Source organism: Heteronotia binoei, chromosome 19 (assembly GCF_032191835.1).
Source record: "Heteronotia binoei isolate CCM8104 ecotype False Entrance Well chromosome 19, APGP_CSIRO_Hbin_v1, whole genome shotgun sequence".
NCBI lineage: Eukaryota > Metazoa > Chordata > Lepidosauria > Squamata > Gekkonidae > Heteronotia > Heteronotia binoei.
In genome coordinates, this window is record NC_083241.1 from 24961747 (window position 1) to 24986917 (window position 25171).

At 45.3% G+C, this 25171-nt stretch overlaps 1 protein-coding gene across 1 annotated transcript in view; it reads left to right on the forward strand.

Moving 5' to 3' along the window:
- Window positions 1–25171, forward strand: part of FBN1 (fibrillin 1) — a 307005-nt gene that overhangs the window by 161475 nt on the left and 120359 nt on the right. Inside the window, 8 exon segments of the mRNA XM_060259853.1 lie at window positions 1804–1926; window positions 5862–6014; window positions 9548–9601; window positions 10501–10626; window positions 12306–12431; window positions 12888–13007; window positions 14617–14754; window positions 18341–18391. Of these exon segments, the coding sequence (XP_060115836.1) occupies window positions 1804–1926; window positions 5862–6014; window positions 9548–9601; window positions 10501–10626; window positions 12306–12431; window positions 12888–13007; window positions 14617–14754; window positions 18341–18391 (891 nt within the window).

Here is a 25171-nt window from a genome sequence, read left to right on the forward strand (position 1 = left end):
AGGGCTGTGTTTTATGCCAAACAACACAAGCTAAGTAAAACACAGAGGTGTTTTGTTCTCTATTTGCCCTTTTAAGGTTTGAGGGGGGAAGCTGAGGAAAATGTCGCACATGCCGATGGTTGTGTATATTAAGGAGAGCTGCTGTGATATGATTACATTGTTAAAAGTTACACATCCTCCCACACACTATTTTAAAAATATTCCATTCTTTCATTCTCAATTTTAGAAAAAGTAGCATGATCACCGTATCAGGGAAAAAATGTTCTTTCTCCCAGCTGGGATACGGTTTGGTTTTTTTTTTTAAAAAAGATTTGAATAAGTCACCATACAAATTCAAAGACCGGTTGGTACATAGTAGGTTTAGGAGCCCCGTGGCGCAGAGTGGTAAGCTGCAGTACTGCAGTCCAAGCTCTGCTCACAACCTGAGTTTGATCCTGGCGGAAACTGGGTGCAGGTAGCCGGCTCAAGGTTGACTCAGAACTCAACTTCTGTTGAATTATGCCTCTGTTTGGAATGCTTCATGGGATGAGCTGATCTTGTTTTCTTTTGCTAATTCGCTTTACCTTTTCTTCTGCTCATTAACTTTGGTAATTCATATAAGCTGTGAGTATGGATGTGTGATTATTCTTTTCAGGGCCTTTTTTGTAGCAGGAACTCCATTGCATATTAGGCCGCACACCCCTGATGTAACCAATCCTCCTGGAGCTTACAGTAGGCCCTGCACTAAGAGTCCTGTGGGCTCTTGGAGGATTGGTTACGTCAGGAGGGCATGGCCTAATATGCAAAGGAGTTCCTGCTACAAAAAGGCCCTGAATTTTTTTCATTCTTTTAAAATATATGACCGATTTCGCACTAGGCTTCTTCCGGGTGGAGAGACCTTTTGAACATATGAAGCTGCCTTATACTGAATCAGACCCTTGGTCCATCAAAGTCAGTATTGTCCACTCAGACTGGCAGCGGCTCTCCAGGGTCTCACACCTGCTTGCCTGGACCCTTTTTAATTGGAGATGCTGGGGATTGAACTTGGGACCTTCTGCTTACCAAGCAGATGTTCTGCCACTGAGCCACCGTCCCTCGCCTTTTGCTCCCAGGGCTTCTATCCATTTTCGCACAAGTTGCCCCGGGGTTGTTAGTTGGCGTGCCACTATTCTGCAACAAGCGAGATCCTTTGACAAGTGGTTTCTGCTTGCTGCAGAAAAGCGGTGTGCCAACTCGCAGCTCTGGGGCAACTTGTGCGAAAATGGAGAGAAGCTCCAGGGGCAAAAGGGCTCTCTACCCGGAACAAGCCCTAGTGCAAAATCGGTCTATGTTTATTTTTTGTATTTGTTTATTTTTTATTTGACAATATTTTCTGTTGCCAGCTTGCTCGTGTCGTTTTTATGGGTTTGTGTATGTGTTATGTATGATTTCTGTGCCACTTACATGGTATTTATACTGAATGTCACTGTAACATATGTATAAGGATATATATATATATATATATATATATATATATATATATATATATATATATATATATATATATATATATATATATATTTATGAGCAACATATGTTTCAAGGAAACAGAAAACATAAAAAATTATGAGTTTGATTTGCTCAAGGGACGAGTGAAAACAAAATGGGGATGGGGGGATGTCAAAATCTGATTTGTCGTCTGCCTTTCTTGCTGAGACTCACGGCTCCATAAACAGCAGAGCTAAGATATTTGAAATCAACCCTATTGTAAATAAGCCATGTAGAACGGACATGGAAGGTACTTCTTTTAATTTCTGATGAAGTCTCTCTCTCGTTCTGTGGCAGACATCGATGAGTGCGAGACACCTGGGATATGCATGAATGGCCGCTGCGTGAACACTGAGGGTTCCTTCAGATGCGAGTGTTTCCCTGGCCTTGCTGTGGGCCTGGATGGACGCGTTTGTGTTGGTAAGAGGGACTTATTCCGCTTTGACCCTTCAAGGTGCCTCCACTTGGAGCAATTTATGCTTTTATGACTCACAGGCTAACAGAATGAGGGAGAGAGGTTGGTCCGTATCAAAAGCAAAGAATGATGGCCAAGTGGCTGGAAAGAGTAATAAGCACTCCTGTGCCTTCTGAAAGCTCAAGAAAGCAAACAGCAGTGGTTAAAAAAAAAAACTGGGGGCGAGAGAAAAAGGTATGTGGGAAGAAGGAGCCCCGTGGCGCAGAGTGGTAAAGCTGCAGTACTGCAGTCCAAGCTCTGCTCACGACCTGAGTTTGCTGGAGGTAAAATGTAGATGACTGAGGAAGGCAATTGCAAACCATCCCATAAAAACTCTGACAAGAAAACGTCATGATGTGACGTCACCTTAAGAGTTCTAAATGTGCCTGTACATGAAAGTTTATGTCCATAATTACATTTTGAGGATCCTGAAGGTGCCACTGAGGAGCCCCATGGTGCAGAGTGGTAAGCTGCAGTACTGCAGTCCAAGCTCTGCTCACGACCTGAGTTTGATCCCGGCGGAAGCTGAGTTCAGGTAGCCGGCTCCAGGTTGACTCAGCCTTCCATCCTTCCAGGGTTGGTAAAATGAGTACCCAGCTTGCTGGGGGGAAGTGTAGATGACTGGGGAAGGCAATGGCAACCACCCATACCAAAAAGTCTCCTAAGAAAATGTCATGATGTGATGTCACTCCAGAATCGGAAATGACTGGTGCTTGCACAGGGGACTACCTTTGCCTTTTTTGTGTGGGAAGAGCAATGATCTCTCCTGTGCCTTCGTAAAGTGATACAGCCATATATTGCTATCAGGAGAGTGTTCACAAAAGTGATAATACTTTAAATTTGCTGATATAAGAGATAATGATTCCTCATTAATCGATTAATTAGGTAGGGGAAAGAAAGCACAAGGTGGGGTTTGCCCCATAGTCACATTCCAGTTAGTAGGAAGTGGGAGGAACCAACAAAAACATTATACACGCAAACAAATACAACTCAAATCCAGTTGCTAAAAAAAGATCAGGATAAAAGTAATCCTTAAAAAAAAAAACAGGGGTGGGGGGAAATGGGAAAAAGATAAGGCAAAAGCTAATGGCTCTATAGAATGTCCAGAAGACAATGGGGTAAACTGAAGCAATATGGAGCCAGAAGTGATGCAGTAATGCTATATGGAAAACCCCTCTGTTCTGTTGTGTTTGTGCAAGACACTTGACTGAAATGTAATATTAGAAGGAACATGCTTGGAGACCCGTGAGACGTTGCTGTGGGGAGATAAATGATTTGGAAATATGTCATATACCCCAAATCTCCTCTTCCAGGATTATTTAAGTCACTACATAAAAAGGCCAATTTCCACTTGCTGCTCTCAGTGTTCTGTGCCTCCTGGGGCATGCGTAGTCCTTCCCAGGCTGTTCTGGGTTCTTTTTAGAATCATAGGAGTTGGAAGGAACCTCCAGGGTCATCTAGTCTAACCCCCTGCACAATGCAGAAAACAGGCTCTGCATTGCTGTCAGATGGCCATCTAGCCTCTGTTTAAAAACTTCCAAGGAAGGAGAGCCCACCACCTCCCGAGGAAGCCTGTTCCACTGAGGAACCGCTCTAACGGTCAGGAAGTTCTTCCTAATGTTGAGCTGGAAAACTCTTTTGATGTAATTTTAACCCATTGGTTATGGTCCTACCTTCTGGGGCCACAGAAAAAAATTCTGTTTTGTTGCTGTTTAATTCATAAAGGTCTCCGTTTAAGCATACCAAGTGAGCCCCAAATATTGGAGAAATCCCTCTCTGTTTTCTAGGTGACTTCTCCCCCATCCCGTGCTTTCAGGACTGGAACTAACCAACCAGTTCACTATTAGAAAGGGTAAAAATGGGGATGAAAATGGCAGCTGAAATCCACAGTTCTTGTGGGGCTTTGATGGACAAGCCCAGGACCTTTTATTGTGCCTGGAAGAAAATTGGAAGCCAGTGTAGATGGGCCAGGGCTGGAAAGATGGGCCATGATCCCTACCACCCACTCTAGTCAGCATTGGCTGCAGCATTCTGTACCAGGTAAAGTTTCCAGTCACTTGTCAAGGGCAGCCCTACGCAGGCCTCAGATTCAGTGGGAGCTCCCAGGAGCACAGCTCCTGAACCTTTCTGAGAGTTCCACCTCCTCGTCCAGTGAATAGCAGGTGCAGCTGCATAACAATCTCTGGATGAGCTCCACCACCTATTTTTCTACAAAACGACCCCTGGCCCTACGTATAGAGCACATGATTGCAGTAATTTAATCTGGATGTAACCAGAGCATGCACCACAGTGACCAGCTCTTTTCAGTTTTGATACATAACTGTTATTTCAGGGAAATGCTCTTAAGCAAATAAATGATTAACAAGTTCTAATAAGGATTTAAAAAAAAAATAACTAGAGTGAGCAAAGGAATTGGGGTGGTTTAGCATTACCTGAATCTTGGACCAGAGAGGGGAGGGTTGAGCCATTCCTATATAGCTGCTGTCCGTATCTTTTCAAGACTGCACTCGTCTCCCTTTTCAAGCAACCTTTCTCTGCAGAGGGGCAGCAGTGTTAGTCTGTCGCAGGAAGAGTGGGTCTTAAAGACTAGCAAGGTTTCATTGCCTGCCAAAGGGTGTCATAGGCTGAATACAGACAGCCTATTTGTGCTGACACAGCCGGATTTAAATTGCATGTTCAAACATGTACATCTGGGTCCCATCTTGCTCCCGCCCTTATGTTGCCATCCGGCGCCTTTCTGCCATCTTAAAAAGCTACCAGTGTAGATGACTAGAGCAGGCAACGGCAAACCACCCCGTAAAAAGTCTGCCGTGAAAACGTCATGATGCAACTTCACACCCACCTTTATCTTTATCTTTACTATTATTATTATTATTATTATTATTATTATTATTATTATTATTATTATTATTATTATTTACTAAGTGCAAAGGGCTCTTTTTCTAGCAGGAGCTCCTCTGCATATTAGGCCATGCCCCCCTGATGTAGCCAATCCTCCAAGAGCTTAGAGGGCTTTTAGTACAGGGTCTACTGTAAGCTCCAGGAGAATTGGCTACATCAGGGGGCATGGCCTAATATGCAGAGGAGCTCCTGCTAGAAAAAGAGCCCTGCATAAGTGGTAGCAAATCTCTGAAGCACTTCCCTGGCGCCTTTCCCAGCTGTCTGAACAGCTTGGGAGCACCAGGGAAGCCCCTCCCATGTGCTTGAGCAGTCTGACCACTCCTCCGGAGTGTGTGCAGCCCGCCTCTTCCACCAGCAAGGCGCACGTTGTCTGACCACCCCAGGGTGCCTCAGACTGTGCTGGCTTTTTTTCTGAGCTGCTGTCCCAAGCTGCCCATCTATACCCAGCCATAGAGTAGTAGAGCCCACAGATGCAATGTAGTTTTGCTGTTTTTGATAACCTTTTGATAGCCGCTCTGAGCCTGCCGGGGAGGGCAGGATATAAATTAAATAAATAAATAAACCTCCTATATAAATGTCTGCCTACTTTATTGTGTCTGATGAAGTGGGCTTTTAGTCCACAAAAGCTTGTGCTGGAAATAAAACCTCACTAGCCTTTCTGTTGGATTCCTCTTTATTATGTGGCAGCATTTGTACTCTAGCCCTAGTCATAGGGACAGTGGCTCAGCGATAGAGAATTTACTTGGCATGCAGAGGGACTTTAGCTCAATCCCTGGCATCTCCAGTTAAAAGAATCAGGTGGTAGATGATGCGAAAGACTTCTGCCTGACACCCTGGAGATCCACTGCCTGTCTGAGTAGACAATACCGGCCTTGATAAACCAGTGGTCTAAGTCAGAAAAAAGCAGCTTTATGAGTCAGTGCGTGATCGTTCCCCCACATCACAAGGCATTATCATTCTTGTTGCTGGGAATCTGATGGGTAATTTTTTTCTCTTGCAGATACACATATGCGAAGCACATGCTACGGTGAATACAGGAGAGGCCAATGTGTTAAACCGTTATCTGGAGCAGTTACTAAATCAGAATGTTGCTGTGCCAGCACTGACTTCGCATTTGGAGAACCCTGCCAGCCCTGTCCTCCACAGTCCTCAGGTACAGCATGATTTATCCCGTAAGAAATTACATCATCTGTTCATGACTGTCAGAGCTACTGCAGAAGGCCTCTTGAAGTTTGAATGATGTTCTCTCTCTCTCTCGCTCTCTCTCAAACTTGTTTTTAAATCATTTTTTAATTTTTTAAAAAACAAACCCTTTAAAATCATTTAAAAATTGAACGTGTGCAAGCATTGCAGTCTTGCATGTCTGAGTTATCTTAGTTTGAATAGCAAAAGTGAAAAAAAGGTGCTATAATCAATTTCTTCAGTTAATTTTGGGGAGAAGTTTCCACAGTGCAAATTCCCATGGTGGAATTCAGTTGCAGATGGGGGTGGGGGTGGATCTTTATATATTGGGTTGGATCCAGACTAAATTTCTCTGAGGCAGAATGGAATTTTCCTGCCTCCCCCTCCCACTGCAACCCACCAGTCTTCACAAAATTCTGCTTCTGAGGGATTGGGGTGGGGTGGGGTTCCTACTGCAGAAAAGGGGAATCAGTGGAAAAGGGGAACCAGTTTAGTCTGGATCCAACCCGTTGCATTCCATATATTTCAACCTAAAGGCTTGTACTTTCATGATGCTTCAAATTTGGCATCCCCAAGAAGTTTCGCCTCCTAAAATGTTTGCATCACTCAGACGTGGTGGCTGTTCACACTCACCTCTGATAGGGGTGGGGGGATGAGGGAGGGTTTGGAAAGGGGGTTGCCAGCTCCAGGTTGGGAATTTCCTGGATATTTGTGTGGGGGGGGAGTGCCTGGGTCACAGTGAAGTACAATGCCCTAGAATCCACCCTCCAAAGCAGCCATTTTCTCCAGGGAAACTGATCTCTGTCATCTGGAGATGAGTTGTAATTCCAAGGAATCTCCAGGTCCTCAGGCTGGCATCCATAGCTTGGCACCCTGTATCCAGTTACTGTGCTGAGCAAAGTTTGAAACCTTCCTCCAGCCTAAGGAAATTTCCTCAAACTCAAGCGACTCTTTCTCTGCCAGAATTGCTGCTTAAGTTGGAGGAAAGAGCCCTGGGATACAGACAAAATGTATCTCAGTAGTTTAGTTAACCAGGAGTCTAGTCCTTCATCACAAATCGCATTAAGCTGGATTTTCAAGGTTGCTGTTTTTTTATGTTAGGAGCATGGCATGAGTGGAGTGCTTTGGGAACACAAATAATGCACATAAGACTCACATTTATGTTTTGCAATCCACAGATGCAAAAAAGAGAGGTTTTTTTTAAAATTGGAAGTTGTGGTTTTTAAAAAAAGCGCTGGTGTCTTCGGCCAAATCTCCCAAGAAAACACAGTATTCTGGAATGTCTAGCCCAGAAATTGGCTCACTGGTTTTTAGGAAAAAGATACACTGAGAAGGTTATACATTTTTAATCTTTATTTTAATTGGCTCTGTTAAAGAAGAGACAAAGCGACAGTGTGATCACTCAACACCAATTAAACCAGTTATAGCTGATGTTCAAACTTCAAAGAGGAATTGCTGTCTGTTCTTTTACAGTATGCCACGTTAGGTTGGATAGCAACAAAAATGCTGGAAAAGTTATCAGAGCAGGAAAAGGCTTTTCCAGTAACTTTCGGCTGGCCTATTGGCTCTCCCTTTTGTAGCTGCACAGTAGAGCTAAACTGTTTTGTAAATGTAAATGGCCCAATGCCATTGACTTCTGTTTTGTATTTGAATTAATTTAACAGAACATTTACACATGTGGAAGCAATTTCTTCTGGCCTGTTTTGCGCACCTCTCCTATTGTTAAAGATGCCAGCTCATGGAGGGTAAAATATAGGACAGTTTTCGGCTTTTGATTTGGGGGAGGGAGGAGTGAAAAGAGGAATAGCTCCTTTTTCAGGAACTGCGGATCACTGTATCAGCTTTCAGAAGGAAGAGGAGTTTGTCTGTTTCTTGGTCAGGTGCTTCGTTAGGAATTCTCTTCCTTACCATTCCTAGTTTATGCTTTTAACCATATCTCCTCTGATGAAATGAACAATGAGTCATGATTTTTCAACTTACACAAGGGCAGCAGTTGTATATATTCTCACTTCTTGGCCTTTTGGCCAGGGATGGAATTCCAGCAGGAGCTCCTTTGAGTGTTAAGCCACACACCCCTGATGCAGCCAATCCTCCAAGAGCTTACAAGACTCTTTTTTGTAAACTCTTGGAGGATTGGCTACATTAGGGGTGTGTGGCCTAATATGCAAAGGAGCTCCTGCTAGAATTCCACCCCTGCTTTTTTGGCTAGGGTTAAATGTGTAGTATAGATTCAGACAAGATTACGAAGTCCGGCCTTGAGAAACTGTGTTGCTGTCAACAGCTCTGGTACCAGCTCCTCCATATTCATTAGTGAGCTCCTGAAGGCCCAGAGTGCTGTAATCCCCACTGAGCTGGCTCTGAAGCAGAAGAGAAGCCATGTTGGATCAGGCCAGTGGCCCACTCTGTGTCACACAGTGGCCAAAAAATCCAGGTGCCGTCAGGAGGTCCATCAGTGGGGCCAAGACACTAGAACCTCCCCAAGCACCAAGAATACAGAGCATTGCTGCCCCAGACAGAGTGTTCCAACAATACGCTGATGGACCTCTGCTCCAGATGTTTATCCAACCCCCTCTTGAAGCTGGCTGTGCTTGGACTGACTCAAAAGTCTCAGAAGAGGAGTCAAAGGAGCCAGAAACACAGCCTGAGGATTCAAGGAGACCCCTGCATGGTAGATGCCCCTGACCCACCTGTTCCAGAGGCTGCCCCTGAGGAGCTTGCAGTTGGAGCTCCTCCACCAAACTTCCTTCTGCCCCTCCCCCAGGTCCTGGGGCAACTAAGATCAGGTCCTAGACCTGACCACAAGCCCACCAGGATCTGACATTGTGGTAGCAAATCGCCAAAGCACCAGGATCTGACAGGGAGGGACAGTGGCTCAGTAGTAGAGCATTTGCTTGGTAACCAGAAGGTCCCAGGTAAAATCCCATATGCTGATAGACAATGCACTTATGATGCTAACAGAATAGAAAGCCTGGATCATATTCTTTTGCATTGTACCTATTATTATGATCTATGAGCCTTGTTTTTGGAGGCGTTACTGAGAGACCAAAAAAAATCAACCTGATGAGAGGGAGACATTTTTTCTACGCTCTAACTGTTGTGCAGTGACTGTGGAAATGGTGGCCAAATTTTTGTATCTGGCTTCCAAGAGGAGAGACAGTATTAATAAGTGTCAGTGGTTTATTACTGCTATTTCCTGCCTGTCTGTGATGCTGTCGTATGCCATTAAAAGGTTGTTGTTGTTTTGTTGATATAAATACAGTTAAGTAAATATATATGAATGCATTTCACAGGGCAGAAGTGACAACAGCAAGGGACTACTATCCTGCTATGGATTATGGCTTGTTCTGTTTGCATATTGGATGTTCTTAAATACTGTAACATGAAAGATTTTTTTTAAAAGAGGGGAGAGAGATCAGAGTTCTTCAAAGGGACCTTAGACCTCTAGAGGAGCGAATGTTGACATGACTAAATATGTCTATTAAAGTATTGCTCTTTTGATTTCAGATGAGTATCATGGTCTTTGTAGTAGCGGCCCCGGCATGACAGCACAGGGAAATGGTGAGTACAGTAAACTCAAGTCCTGTAAAACTCATGAATGTTAGCACTGCTGGGGAATGCTTTGGGGACAGCACTGCATAAGGACAGAGAGCATATATAAGGAGGGTTTAGGAACGGCTTAAAAAAACTTCATTATGAAAGGCTGATAAAAGCCACCAAGTAATACACTGTCTTTCAGTTTGCAAAAATATTTATTACAAGAATTGTGTATAATGCATAATAAACAATACAATAATGATAAAGGTCGGTGGTGCTAGTACCTTTTAAAGTAAAAGAAAGCCAAAGGGGCCAGAAACCCCTGTCCCCGAATGAATAGTCCAACTAGATTCACAAAGTGGGTGCTCCTGAAGAACGTAGCTTCAACATAGCTGCTTTCTTAAAAAAGACGTCTCTCTAGATTTTGATGACGTTTCAATTCTTTCTTCAGTTTAATGGCTCAATTATTTAAGAACCCCATTCTACATTCTGTAATCACAGCATCAAGCTTCTCATTTCAGTGTGAACATCGGGCTAAATGGTCTTATTCTACAACTAGCTAAGTTTAAGACAAGTCCATAAGAGTATATTTCTAAATTATAATTACTTTCACTACAGGAAAAAGACAGGTGCCACATTCAGACTTTCTGTTTTCTCAACTGGGGCTTCAAACAGTTGTGTGAGGCATTTTTGATTAGTGAATAGCTATGGGAAGGGACAGTTCTCCCTTCCTTTCCCAGAAGCACCCCCCTCCCCCTGCTTCTCTGCATCTACTCTTTAGAGCCAAACAATGCACCTGAATTTCCAGTCACAAACTCCGGAGTTGGGTGCAATTTCATCCTAAGTGAGCTTTTTTTACTGTGTGGTGAAGGGTCATCAATTAATCGTTAAATTTGCTTTTCTCTCAACTCCCTTCCAAATAGATATCAATGAGTGCGCACTGGATCCTGACATTTGTCCAAACGGGCAGTGTGAAAATCTTCGTGGAACATATAAATGCATCTGTAACGCTGGATACGAGGTGGATACAACCGGCAAAGCCTGCATTGGTATGAAGTTTTCCGTATTCCTGTCTGATGCGTTCCAAGATGGTTCCTCAGTAAAAACATCAGAACAATCCAAAATCCATATGTTTGTTTATGTTTAATTTGATTTATGCTGTTTCCCACAGGGCCAGCAGCCTAGAAACAGGGCGTAAACACCTTGAATAGCTACCTTTTCACTCCTTGCTCTACCAACTGGCGTTCAGAGATAAAATGGTTCTTAACAGGGTGTAACACTTAGCTATCATTCTTGGAAGAGCCCATTCTCTTCTGTGAATGCCCCAATGTTTGTTCCCTCTCTCAGGACCTTCACACCCAGAGGAACATCCCCAGTAGGAAAACAAGGCTTTAGGTGTTAGTCTGTAGTAGCAGAACAAGATTTGAGACCAGTAGCACCTTGATTCCCAACTCCTCCACTTACAGCTGCTGAAATGGCCTTGGGTCAGCCATAGCTATTGCAGGAGTTTTCCTTGAAAGGGCAGCTGCTGTTAGAGCTCTCTCAGCCCCACCTACCTGACAGGGTGTGTGTTGTGGGGGGAGAAGATATAGGAGATTGTAAGCCGCTCTGAGTTTCTGATTCAGAGAGAAGGATGAGGTATAAATCTGCAGTCTTCTTCTTAAAGACTGACAACATCTTCCGGGGTATAGGCTTCCATGAGTGAGCTTTGACTCATGAAAGATTACACCATGGAAAACATTAGAACAAAGTTTGAGTCCAGTGGCACCTTTAAGACCCACAAAGTTTGATACTGGAGATAAGCTTTCATGTGCATTGAACACTTCTAAGTGTGCGTGTACGTGAAAGCTTATGTCCATAATTAAATTTTGTGGATCCTAAAGGTGCTACTGAGGAGTCCCGTGGCACAGAGTGGTAAAACTGCAGTACTGCAATCCAAACTCTGTTCATGACCTGAATTCGATCCTGGCAGAAGCTGGGTTCAGGTAGCTGGCTCAAGGTTGACTCAGCCTTCCATCCTTCTGAGGTGGGTAAAATGAGTACCCAGCTTGCTGGGGGGGAAGTGTAGATGACTGGGGAAGGCATTGGCAAACCACCCCATTAAAAAAAGTCTGCCATGAAAATGTTGTGATACAACATCACCCCAGTGTCGGAAATGACTGGTGCTTGCACAGGGGACTTTTTTTTTTAAGGTGCCACTGGGCTCAAACTTTGTTCTGTTATTTCAACCACCCACCTGAGTCTATCTTCCTGGAAAACATTGATGGTATTTAAAGTGTTGCTGGACTTAAATATTGTTCAGCAACAAAACATGAGGCTTCCTCTTTCTTGCGACTTCTTCAGAGAACAACAACAAAAAATTGCTATCACAAATTATATGTCCTCATTTTGGCCCAGACTTGCTAACAATAGAGTAATTAACAGACATTCTCCCATTCTGACATGTTACTGTTCATTGGTTTCCCATGCAAATGCTATCCAGACCAAATGTTCTCTCAATTTGTTAATTTCACTATTCTGCCATTGGATTGTAACTTTATACCACTTTGCATTCTAAACCACAGCCCACCAGCTGTATGTAGCTATACCTCACTCCTATACCTCACTCCTTGTCCGAAGAAGTATGCATGCATACGAAAGCTTACATTCTGAATGAAACTTTGTTGGTCTTAAAGGTGCTACTGGACTCCTACTTTGTTTTAAATGACTCTTCTGTTTGTCCTCACAGACATTGACGAATGCGCCCTGAACACACTGCTTTGTGATAATGGACAATGTAGAAATACTCCTGGAAGTTTCAGTTGCACCTGCCCGAAGGGATTTGTGTTCAAGCCTGATCTACAAACATGTGAAGGTAAAGAAAAACATCCCTCAACCAGTGTTCCCTCTAAGCTGAGTTAGTGTGAGCTAGCTCACAGATTTTTAGCCTCCAGCTCACACATTTCTGTTTTAGCTCAGGAAGGATGACCTCAGAGCACACTAACTTATGCAGGAGCTCACAACTTTAATGCCAGGAGCTCACAAAGTAGAATTTTTGCTCACCAGACTCTGCAGCTTAGAGGGACCATTGCCCTCAACATTATAGCTTTTAAGCTTAAAAAACAGTTCATGGAGATCATGATGATCTGATGCTGGAATATGTGAGCTAAATGAGCCAGGTATTGGGCCTCCCCCATGTGGATGTTTTGAATGAAAAATCTTTAACTTCAGAGGGGAATTCTGTTATTTATGTAACCAGGCTGAAGGGAACCATCTGAAAGCTCCATTTCTTCCACTGGCCATTAATTCATATTGTTTTATCTCACTGTAGATATTGACGAGTGTGAATCCAGCCCATGTGTCAATGGAGTGTGCAGGAATACTGCTGGGTCATTTGTCTGTGAATGTTCCCCTGAAAGTTCTTTGGATGCAACAAAAACCGTCTGCATTGGTAATGTATTCTTTTGAGCCGTGTTCTGTTTTTTTCAGCACGGCTCACAACTCCAGGTTTTGAGATATATAACGATGCCATAAAATTGCACAGATACTGTACTTATGTAGACAGTTATGGATGCACTGAGCCGGGATGATAAAAAGACTTCCATTTTTATTTTAACGTTTATGGGGTCAGAAGGGCTGCAATCTGTAGCTCTAGAGGCAAATGTGGCTCGGAATGAAACCAAATGTGGCTTTTTAAAAAAGAAAGTGAATAAGATATATTGGAGAGGTGAGTGGGATGATAGAATAACCAGCAAGAGAAGGAAATGAGAGGCAAGTATTTTTATTGCGCTAAAGGAATGCTTTTGGCCCAGACTAGCCAGATCTCGTTAGATCTCAGAAGCTAAATGACTCTGGTTAGTATTTCGATGGGAGATTGCCAAGGAAATCCAGGGTCACTACACAGAGGCAGGCAACAGCAAACCACCTCTGCCTTGAAAACCCCAAGGAGCTCAGTATACGTTGGCTGAGACTTGGCCTGGTGTTGACCAGCCTAGTTGCTAGGATTGCATCCAAGGACAATGGTGTGATGCATTCCCTGATCTCGTCAGAAATAATTGGGAAACTGTAGAATTAGAGTAGGCTTACCATTTGCCTTCCCTTGCCTTCCATCACCTGAGCTTGCTCACTTGAGTGGTAGGAGAAAAAATGGGGGGTGGAAACAATGTCATAGTATCTGTGATGCTCTAGGAATTCCTTAGATCACTATGGTCCTTACAATAGAGGTTGTGGAATTCCTAGAACATCATTGTGGCATCAGTGACATTGTGATGTCACTTCTGGGTAATGACCTGGAAGTGATGTCACAGTGTCTGTGCAGCTTTCTCAGGCCTCACTCCCTAAAGCTCCTGAGATTCCCAGGCACATGTCAGGCAACCCTAATTTAACAGTGGTATGTTCAGGGCCAGCCCTGCCACTAGCAAACTAGGTGGTTGTCTAGGGTGCCGGCCTTTTAGGGGTACTTTTGGGGGTACCGCATGTGACTTGGTGATGTTATCAGTGCGGGGTGTGTGTGCCAGAAGTATGGCTCTGGGTGTGTTGGCAACAATAATTTTGACACCAGGATGGGTCTTGTGACAGTTACTGGGTTTGCATTCGGTTTGCACATTGGATACATTTTATATGAGTGGAGACTAATCACACACACAAGACAGCCTTTATTGGCATATATAAGAATATAAAATAGAGGGACAGCCAGTTTACATATTAAAAGAATACAAAATCCATACAGAATAAAATTAGGATTACAAGATAAAAACAAAGTAGCAACATAGTAAAACCTGATACATAGTACTACTTATCAGGGTGAGTAACCATAGTTCTATAAAAAAAACCTTTGCTACTAATTCAGTTATTTCCAGATCAGAATTATCAAGCAAAAAAAGCACCTTAAAATCATCAGAGGTCTCTAAAATTTGGGCCAATATGGGGTATAAAAGATCCCAGCAGGACGCCAAATAGAGAGGACACTGGAGAAGATCTAAGGATATATTGCTCTAAGGATAATAATATATTGCTCTAAGGATATGGCAATGACTGTTTTTATTTTCCTGTTCTAATAGAGACTGTTAAAGGCACTTGCTGGAAGACCATTGTGAATGGAAGATGTGAAATAAACATCAACGGGGCCACGTTAAAATCCCAGTGCTGTTCCTCCCTTGGCGCTGCTTGGGGTAGTCCCTGTGTCCCTTGTGAACGAGGTAAGGCCATTTGCTCTAGTCCCGGCCAATTGTTATTAAAGGATTGCTTGGACCAGTAGGAAAAAAGACTTCATAGTGCAGAGTTTCCCAGAGCGCAATTTGAAACCTATTAAGCTCTTGGAGATGATTTTACCATGCAGCTACAAGGCTGGGTCAAACCTCACTGGGTCCATATTGTTTTGATATAGCCACAACAGGAGAGTGCCAAGAAGTTTGGAGCCTTCCAGCTATGATTCTTCTGTTACTTAATTTAATTGATTTAAAATTGTTTTTATCTTGCCCTTTATTCAAAGGGATCCCAGGGGTGAACATACGAAACTGCTTTATAGTGAATCAGACTATTTTTTCCCCCATCCAAGCCGGTATTGTCTACTCAGACTGGCAGCAGCTCACCCAGGAGTGGCTGAATAAGATTTTCAAGGTTTGGGGATAGGACCTCAGGGTTGGGTGAGTCATTTTTTTCCACTACATTTCCCTATTCCTAAGCAGCCTTAGGAATATCTCTAACCGCAGCAGGAAAGAAACCAAGAAGCTGTGACTATCCACACATTTCCCCCATACACTTCGAAAGGAATCATTCTTCAGCAAATATAAAAGCTGAAGACACCTAATCCAGGCCCTGGACTCCGATGAATGCTGCGCAGAATCCAGTCAGAGTGCAGTCCCTGCCACCAACTTGGTACACCTGCTGTCTGTGGCAAAATCAAAGAAGTCGGCAGTGAAGGACTTTTGGGCTGGGTCCAGACTGGCAGCATGGGGCACACGGGAGGCATTTCTTATTTTATTTTATTCTATCTCATTTGTGTCCCGCCCTCCCCTAACGAGCTCAGGGTGGCTAAAAACAAGTAAAAACAGCAAAAATTAAAAACAAAACATACAATAAAAACTACAAATACATCATTCACAATCGACAGAAGGTGCAAGATGGATGTTGATGGAGCTTATTATATAGCTCTGCATTCATTGATGTTTCTAGTTATTGCTTAGTCCATGTACTGGTATTGGCTAGGCTGTCAGCACTGCGGAATGGTATGCATCTCCCTCTAGTTATTAAAAGCAAGTCTGAACAATTCAGTCTTGCAGGCCCTATGGAACTATGGCAGGTCCCACAGAGCCCTGAACAATTCAGTCTTGCAGGCCCTATGGAACTATGGCAGGTCCCACAGAGCCCTGATGTTTTCAGGAAGGGCATTCCACCAAACAAATGATGCCACCCAAAATGCTCCAATTCTGGTGGTGGACAGACAAACTTCTTTTGGCCCGGGGATCATAAGAAGATGTTGCGAACCTGATTGTAGTGCTCTAAGGCACATAAGGGGAAAGGCGGTCCCGAAGGTAGACACCTTTGGGTAGACATCCCAAATCGGGCTGGCTTAAAATACAATGGCAGAAGTGCGATCAGACACTCCCCTGCAAATCGCCCATATCCTGCTCAGGAGGCACTTTGGCGTGGTTGGACGGCGGTTGTGCACCATCCCCGTAGCTTGGGTTTCTTCTGCCTTCCCCCCCATTTATTTTAGTGGTCATGCACATATGTGCCCATGCACCTATGCACTTGGAAGCGATGTATTTTTTTTTAAAGCTGGAAGTGGCTTGGGGTGACCTGACAGGTTCACACTGCCAATCCGCCTCACTTGTGCACACTGGCATTCAGATGCCTGGAGAGGTGGATGTTATGTGGCACTACCACTTCGTAAGTGGTAGCTTTTTGAGCCACCCCAGAGACGTCAAAGGACGGGGTGAGTACAAGAGTGGGATGGGCAGCAGATGTGTGTGTTTGGACTGGATTTTTTTATCCATCTGGGAGCCGTCCCTGTGTTGGCTTAAAGTGCTGGTCTGGACCCAGCCTTGGAGACCCTATTAATCCAGATGTTGGCCCCAAATAAAGCCTATGGGATAACCTTAGCATTAGAAACCTTTATAACTTCAGGTAGTTCCCCTTTACACTGCAGCTGCCCCATAGCTTTGCTTCATCAGTTCCCATTATCCCCTGCTTAACCTTTTTTTGTGGTTTGTTTTCACTAGCAGAAAAACTACATGGTTCCAACCTTCAGTGCCTGGCATGAGACTTTGCTCCCTTCCCCTTACTAGCAACACTAGAGTAAAGGATGCAAAATAGTAACCATTGTAGACTCAGTTTGCATAATCTATACATGTTGCAGGATTCACTATTTCTTGGTGCACAATTTGGATTGTCTAGAATACTATTTTTTCTGTAGAAGATGATATTTAGTTTCTATAGACACTACTTACCACAGGCTTGGGAAAGTTTTTGAAGCCCTTCTAAAGGCGTGAACACATAGCAAGGTATGTTCTTTTATCCTGTAGGTGAGGCTAAAAGAAAGGACAAGTATCACTGCCTCATGTGACAAAATATGTTGTGCACATATGTGATATATAGGCAAGACACCTGCTAATTTTGCAGGAGTAAAGAGGTTATGAACAAACTAACTGCAAGCACAAGTATTAATTAAGACTTCCTAACCTCACTTTTAAAAAATGTGGATGCCAGGTATAGTTGCAGAAAGAAGTAATAGCTGTCATGTTCCTTCTGTCACACTATATCCAAACTCAATTCTCTTTCTGAATTGCTGTTACTGTACTTAGTTAATAGGTTTGATTACTTTTGTTTTGTTTGGTTTTTTTACTCAGGAGATATAAGTTTAGCACAGATGATAAGTGAATGTAAAACTAAGAGGTGGATGGGGCTCCTTAAGGCGAAGAGTAAGATTGCACCTGCTGGCCCCACCCTCTGACCTCCATGTGCTGATTGGCTGTTGTACACAAAGCTTCTTCATATAGATGTTGCCTGTGGATAGGCTCTGATCAGGGCTTTTTTTATAGCAGGAACTCTTTTGCATATTAGGCCACACACCCTTGATGGAGCCAATCCTCCACGAGTTTACAGTAAGCCCTGTAAGCTCTTGGAGGATTGGCTGCATCAGGGGTGTGTGGCCTAGTATGCGAATGAGTTCCTGCTACAAAAAAAAAAGCCCTGGCTGTGATGAATACACCTGGTGATTAAAGAGCTCATGCATGTACAGATTATGAAAGGTCAGGGAATGAGGCCAGTGAACCTCAAGTAGACCCTCCTGCACATGCATACTGTCTGCACACAAAGCTCTAATTTGTGTACAGGGCCAGATTAACAATTAGGCCAAGTAGGCACTGGCCTATGGCCTCCACTCCTTTAGGGGCCCAGGCTGGCTTTCCCCCCATTTCCCCCCTGCTTGCAGCCCTCCCAGCCTGCACACGCAGCCAGCAACTGAGCCACTCTATGCCCAACTTGCCTGGTGCGTCTGCTGCTGGCATCATCACCAAGTTTGGCTTTCTCTGCCTCTCCCCCACAGTTTTGTCAAAGGGGCTTTTGAGAAGGGGCCTGCAGGCTGTAGTGGGGGCTGCAGGTGGGGGGGGGGGCGGGCGTTTGACTCTGAGATAATTTGCGATGCCCCCCTCCCCCCCCTTAGATTTTGACTGCCTAGGGGCCTCCACAGGGTTTAATCCGGCACTGTTTGTGCATCAAATTCTTTTCTTTGTTCAGTGAAACAAGTACTAGCTTTGGTCTCATTTTGCTCTTCTTTTATAGACCCAATATGTTTAAAGGGATACTCAAGGATTAGAGGGACCCTGTGTGAAGGTACGTACTGTTGCTTTGAAATGTGTTGTGAATAATGTGAAGCGTGCCAAGTTGCAAACAATTCATGGTGACCCCAAGAAGAAACTACCTTGTGGGATTTTCAAGTCAAAGGATTAGTAGAGGTGGTTTGCCATTGCCTTCCTCTGTATAGCAGCCCAGCCCTTCCTTTGGTTATCTACATTGAGTTCTGACGCTGCTGAACTTCTATGCTCTGATGAGATCAGGCTAGCCTGGCCTATAGGAGATGGAAAATGCAGGTGATATTTGTCACGTTTCTGTGGAAGACCATAGGGGACATGAAGGCCCTTCCATTAGTTCCATAAGAATTAAAGCAGGACAAGTGGGAGGCCTGCAACCAGGGGTTGTTTTGTAGAAAAATAGGTGGTAGAGCTCATTAGCATAACTCATTAACATATGCCAACCCCCAACAGCCAAAAGCAACCCGATGCAAGAAAGGAGAGCCCCGGGCAAGCGAGGCCTGCTTGGGCTACGTAGAGATCCAGCCAGCCTAAGCAGGCCTCAGTCACCTGGAAAGGCCAGCGAGTCACCCACCACCCAAAATCATATAAGAAGTGGAGAAAGGGTGGTGCAGGCTTCTCCAGGGGTTAATGAGGGCTGCTGGGGGCATGGCAAAGCCCCTGGTGGCTGGCTGGATGCCCGCTCTCCTAATCCAGGGATTGGTATGCTGCTGCACCTACTGTTCAATGGACAAGGTAGGTGGGGAGGAGGAAAGGGAACACTCAGAAAGGTTCAGGAGCTGTGCTCCTGTGAGCTCCTGCTGAATACAAGGCCTGCCTGCTACACTTGCAGAAGGAGAATCCCATATTCCCCTCTCCCACATTGCAGCTCCAGACCTCACCACCCATCTTAAGCCTGGTGGTGACAACAACAGTGCTTGGGAAGCTGCTCTGAGCCTGGAGTGGATCACAGAATCCTGCACTGTGGAAGCTGGGCCCAAAGTGAATCCCAGAGCACTCAGCCATGGTGACCAGACCCAGTACCTTTTCTAGCATCTGCCACCGTGGCAGCAGAGTCCAGAGGGGTGGCCAAACTTGCTTAATGTAAGAACCAAATAGAATAAATGTCAGATGTTTGAGAGCTGCACGAAGGAAGGAAGGAAGGAAGGAAGGAAGGAAGGAAGGAAGGAAGGAAGGAAGGAAGGAAGGAAGGAAGGAAGGAAGGAAGGAAGGAAGGAAGGAAAATAGATGGTGGAGGTGGAAAGAAAGCCATTTTTAACTTTAAATGCATTCTCCAAGTTGCCAGCTGGCTTGGCTTGGCAAAGTTATTTAAAGCGACAAATGCCTTCTCCAAATTGCTGACGGGGTGGTGGGGGCTTTGAGAGCCACACAATATGTGTGAGAGCCACATGTGGTTCCTGAGTCGCAGTTTGGCCACCCCTGGAGAACCTCTCGTGGCATCTGCCACAGCAGCAGCCAGGCACTGAGCAGCTCCTTGCATCTTCTGCAATGGCTGCCTTTGTCAGTGGCCGCTACCCAGCAGAAAGTGTTGTCTGTGCAATCAGAGAACGTTGAGGGGAGGGGGAGGGGAATTAAATCCCCATTTTTTAAAACTTTTCAGATTTTTCTGCAAACCTATGAGGTCCCCCAAGTTTGCAGGAAAATCTCTTTACCATCAGCATGGCCCTGATCTGTGGATTTGAATATCCGCAGATGGGGGCCGCACATAGCTATCAGTCTATAGATGAACTGATTCAGCAGTGTTGAAAATACAGCTAAGCAAAGTAGTTCTCACCAAAATCTGAGGACCTGATGTGTGAGTTTCTCATCTGGAGTGTTTTTTAAAAGTTGCTTACCAGGTGCCTGCGGCCTGATTTGGATGGGGACCTTAGTCCTTGGAAGGGTTACACTGTACTCTTTCATGCCATTCCCCCAATCCTAGAGAGCTGGAGAGATTTCCCCATTATGAAAACTATTCTGTAATGATACCAGCACTTGTATGTTTTCATAATAGGGGAAATATTTGCTGTTTATGACTTAGGTTGTAAAAACAGTAAGATGTAAAATGGGGAAAACAGCATCCCTTTCTGAGGTCATTTTAGATCAAGAAATAATGTGTGTGTGTGGGGGGGAGAGACTTAGAAACCCCGCTTTCCCTCCTTCCGTGGTCTTGCTGCAGATGTGTCTGGGAAGAGACTTTTAACAGAGTGGTAGTTCCTGACACAGATCTCCCGGTGTCTTGCCAAGTTAGGTCATTGCTCCAGTCTTTTACGTATCCTGTAAGCTAGCCAATTTGAGTTTTGCTAGAGTCTGCCTCTTAAATATATTTGTCGTGGAAGTGAATATTAACATGTTATTGGAGTAATGGATATGGTGTGACTTTTATGGAAATAATGTTGTGTTTTAAGTGGATTGTACAGTGTACGAAAACCTCCTTGTGCTCCAAAGCAAAGGCGGTCTACAGACACTTTCAATAGCCGATAAATAATAAAACTTACTCGATTTTTTAGATTTTGGCACCAAACAGCTTTTTTAGTTTTTCTTAGATGGGCATGCTTGGGCAAAACTCTAATGTAAAGAGTTTGTTTAATCACTAAGTAATAGAAGCCCCATGGCACAGAGTGGTAAAGCTGCAGTACTGCAGTCACGACCTGAGTTCAATTCCAGCGGAAGCTGGTTCAGGTAGCCGGCTCGAGGTTGACTCAGCCTTCCATCCTTCCAAGGTTGGTCAAATGAGTACCCAGCTTGCTGGGGGGAAAGTGTAATGACCGGGGAAGGCAATGGCAAACCACCCCGTAAAAAGGTCTGCCGTGAAAACGTTGTGAAAGCAGCATCACCCCAAAGTCGGAAACGACTGGTGCTTGTGCAGGGGACCTTTCCTTTTCCAATAGAAGGTTAGAATACGTGCTGTTGAAGTTTTGAACGGAGTGTGTGCAGAGATACACAATACGCAGTTTCCTCTTTCATTTTTTTATTAAAACTGAGTATCATGGAAATGGAGAGTCTGTTATGCGTCTGAATGTAGACATGTGGGCTAAATCTAGAAGGTTGGTTACTAGGGATGCTAACCTTCAGGTGGGGGCTGGAGATTTCCTACAATTACTACTGATCTCCAGACTGCATAAATCAGGGGTCCCCAACCCCCAGACCGTGGACCAGTACCGGTCAGTGGCCTGTTAGCAACCAGGCCGTGGAGCAAGGCAGAGGCGCTGCACCGCCCCTCACTCTGAAGCACCACCTCTTTCATCCACCTGGATCCCAGGCTGGCAAAAGGGGCAGCGCAGCAGCAACCTTCACCTACCCCTCATTTAAAGACCCCGGGGGGGGGGGCAGGGACAGGGCATGGCGCAGCAAAAACCCCAGCTCCTCACCACCACTGGTCCATGGAAAAATTGTCTTCCACTAAACCGGTCCCTGGTGCCAAAAAGGTTGGGAGCCACTGGCATAAATTGCTTATTTATTATTTACTTATTCTACTTCTCCTGGATAATGCGGCTGCTTTGGAGGTGGACTGTCTGGCATCATACCCTGCCAAGGTCCCTTCCCCTCTCTGAAAGCCCCCTCTCCTAGTCTCCAGCTTCAAATCTCCAGGTATTCCTGAACCCAGAGTTGGCAACCCTGTTGGATGCCATGTGTGCTTGGATAGGTGGGGAAGAATACAAAGGCCTGTGGCCCGTCAAATTTAGAGAACTGTCAGATCTACTATGCAATCCTGCACCAAATCAGGCAGCCTAATCTCATTCAAGTCAATGGACATGAGTCCTGACCCGGATAGTCCAGGCAAGCCCGATCTTGTCAGATTTCACAAGCTAAGCAGCGTAAACACTGGCAAATACTTGGATGGGAGACTTCCTTGGAATACCAGCAGTCAAGAGGACAAGGGCAGGCTTTATTCAGCCACCTCTGAATATCCTGCAGGCCCCTGGTAGGGGTCAGTCACCAGAGTTCAAAAATACAAAAAAAAAGTCAATCAACATGAACTGCATTCATAGAATCAGGAAAGGAACTGAAAGTCACAGTGCTTAACATCGTGCCATAAGGTAGCAGCCTGCACACAAGAACGTCTCTCTGCCCCTGCAGAATTAAAATTCACCCATAAGCTGTCCGGAAGAATCATAAATCAATCAGTCCATCAGGCATTGACATGGCTTGGGCAATTCGAGACGAAGAGCGTGAGATCACAAGCTGCAGTGCTTGTAGTCCTGATGCTGAATAACCAAGCCTGGTCCATCAGCAACCTACCGCAGGATAAGGTTGCCAGGTCCTCCCCTACCACTGGCAGGGGATATGCTTGCCAGCCCCAGATTGGGGAACTTCTGGAGATTTGGAGATGGAGTCTGGGGAGGACAGGAACCTTGCTGGGCTACTATGCCATACAGCCTACCCTCCAAAGCATCCATTTGTGAAGGAAGGGATCAGGTAAAATGGGATAGGGTGGAAGGCAGGAAAAGGATAAAGGAGCCCCTTCCCCTGTGGTGGAAGTCAGAGGTGTTTATGGGTTCTGCAGTGCAGGGCTTTTTTTTTTTTTGAAGCAGCAACTCCTTTGCATTTTAGGCCACACACCCCTGATGTAGCCAATCCTCCTGAGCTTACAGTAGGCCCTGTACTAAGAGCCCTTTAAGCGCTTGGAGGATTGGCCACATCAGGGGTGTGTGGCCTAATATGCAAAGGAGGTCCCACTAGAATTCTACCCCTGGATGTAGCCAATCCTTCCAAGAGCTTACAGGGCTCTTATTATGCAAAGGAGTTCCTGCTATTAAAAAAAACACCCTGCTGCAATGTACCTGCTTCCTTGGTGTGTAGCTTTTGGCTTTAACTTGCACTGCTGCCCATGGGAGGCTGTGGTGGGTGGTTGCAACTATGGGCTTCTAAAGGAGGGCGGGCTGAGTAATAAAAGCATAACTTCTAAAGGGCAACCTGATTCCTGCCCAATTCCTTGTCCCTGAACTCCAAGAGAACTCCATACTGTATCAGGTCATAGCGACTAAGCAATCTGATATGACACAGCAGCTGAAATATTTTAAAAACAAATGATTCCCATATGTGTCGTCTTAAATGTTTTTTACATATAAAAAGAACAAGGAACATCTCCTCCTCCCTGAAGCCAGGTCCCTAGTCACAATAGCTTGCTTTCCAAAGAATGACCCAGTGGTTTTGGATAAGTTCCAGCCACAGATCCTCTGATCATAACTTATCTGACCTCAAGAGACGGGAGGGAAAGTTGCCCCACCCATTCTAAAACACTGGGGAGGTCTCAGAACATTTTTCAGTGATGCAGAGATGGAAAATTGCTTCTCCAAGATAGTAGACACGAGATTTTCAGTATGTTAGCAGGAGATTTGTGTAAGTACCACCATTCTAGCTTAGAACTGTTTTATGTGGGCTGGTTCTAACTGCTTCCTAGGGATCGGTTCTGAACATTTCCCTTTGTTCAAATATCTCTGGTTCTTTGTGGCCTGAGATTTAGTTAAATGAAACTAAATGAAACTGGCCCATAGATTTAGTTAAATGAAAGCACTATGCAGTAGAAAGGACCCAAGGAGTCCCCCCTCCCCCACAGTCACTTGTTCCTTGGATTTGTCAAAAGAAACAATCCTGCCTCTGGGTTTTAACAGCACCTGGACTTTTAGAAGGAAGGGGATGATCAACCAGTGATAAACATTGCCACTTGATAATGATAATGATAAACACTGCCACTTGATAACGTCTGCACATCACTGTCTCCAGCTAAAAGCACAGCCACAGTGGTTTGTTGAAAAATTGGCAATTGGCAGTGATCCTAACCAGAGTTCCCTCTAAGTTGAGTTAGTGTGAGCTAGCTCACAGTTGTTTAGCGTGCAGCTCACACATTTTTGTCTTAGCTCATTAAAAATGGCCCAGAGGGAGTATTGGTCCTAACAATCTAGTATAGCATCTACAGTACCAGCCCGACACCCCATGGTGCCCTACGCAGACTCGCTGCCTGGCATCCCCCCACAAAGCCCCCCCTCGTGGCTCCGCACACCCCCCCCTCGACTCCCCTCCTCCCCGCCACGCCTGGGGAAGGGAGGGGGAGGATGCTGGGGAGTGGGCAAACTAGGTGTTTGCCTAGGGGGGAAGGCTGAATTTGCCACCCCCGCCCTGCCGGCTCCCTAGGCAACTGCCTAGTTTGCCTAGTTGGGGAGCCAGCCCTGGTCATCTACACCACGGTTCTTTCTTTCTTTTTTTACACCCACTTACTACTTCCTCAAAGCAGAGAGCCAATCCCAACTTTCTTTCATTGGAATAGGATAAAGAGCTCAGGAGTCATCAGCTTTACCATTTTGAATCAGCTGCATCATAGGAGGGTGTTTGGCATAGTGCTGCCAACCTCCAGGTAGGACCTGGAAATCTCCTGCTTTTACAAGTGATCTCCAGCTGGCAGAGATCAGCTCCCATGGAGAAAATAGCTGCTTTGAAGGGTGGGCCCCTATTAGGCTTCCCAACCCTCCCGCCTTGGCAGGGGACCCCAGGATTTCCACCCTCTTCCCCCGCTCCCCAAAAAAACAGAAGCAGGGGGAGGGGGGAAACAGCGCCGGGGAGCATGGCAAGCTGCCTGATCCTGGAGCGGGCGAGGCCACCGCGCCGCTGCCGCCCCCTCCCCGCCCACCGCAGCTGCTCCTCCGAGATGGGCCCAGGCTGAGCCCATCTCGGAGGAGCAGCCAAGAGCAGCGCAGGGGAGGCGAGGCAGGCCAGGAGCATGGCGAGCCGCGAATCCGGGCCCTTCTAGGACCTGGACTCGCGGCTCGCCACGCCTCCACCCCCCCTCCGATTCCACCCCAGAGGCGGAGCAGAGCGGGCGAGG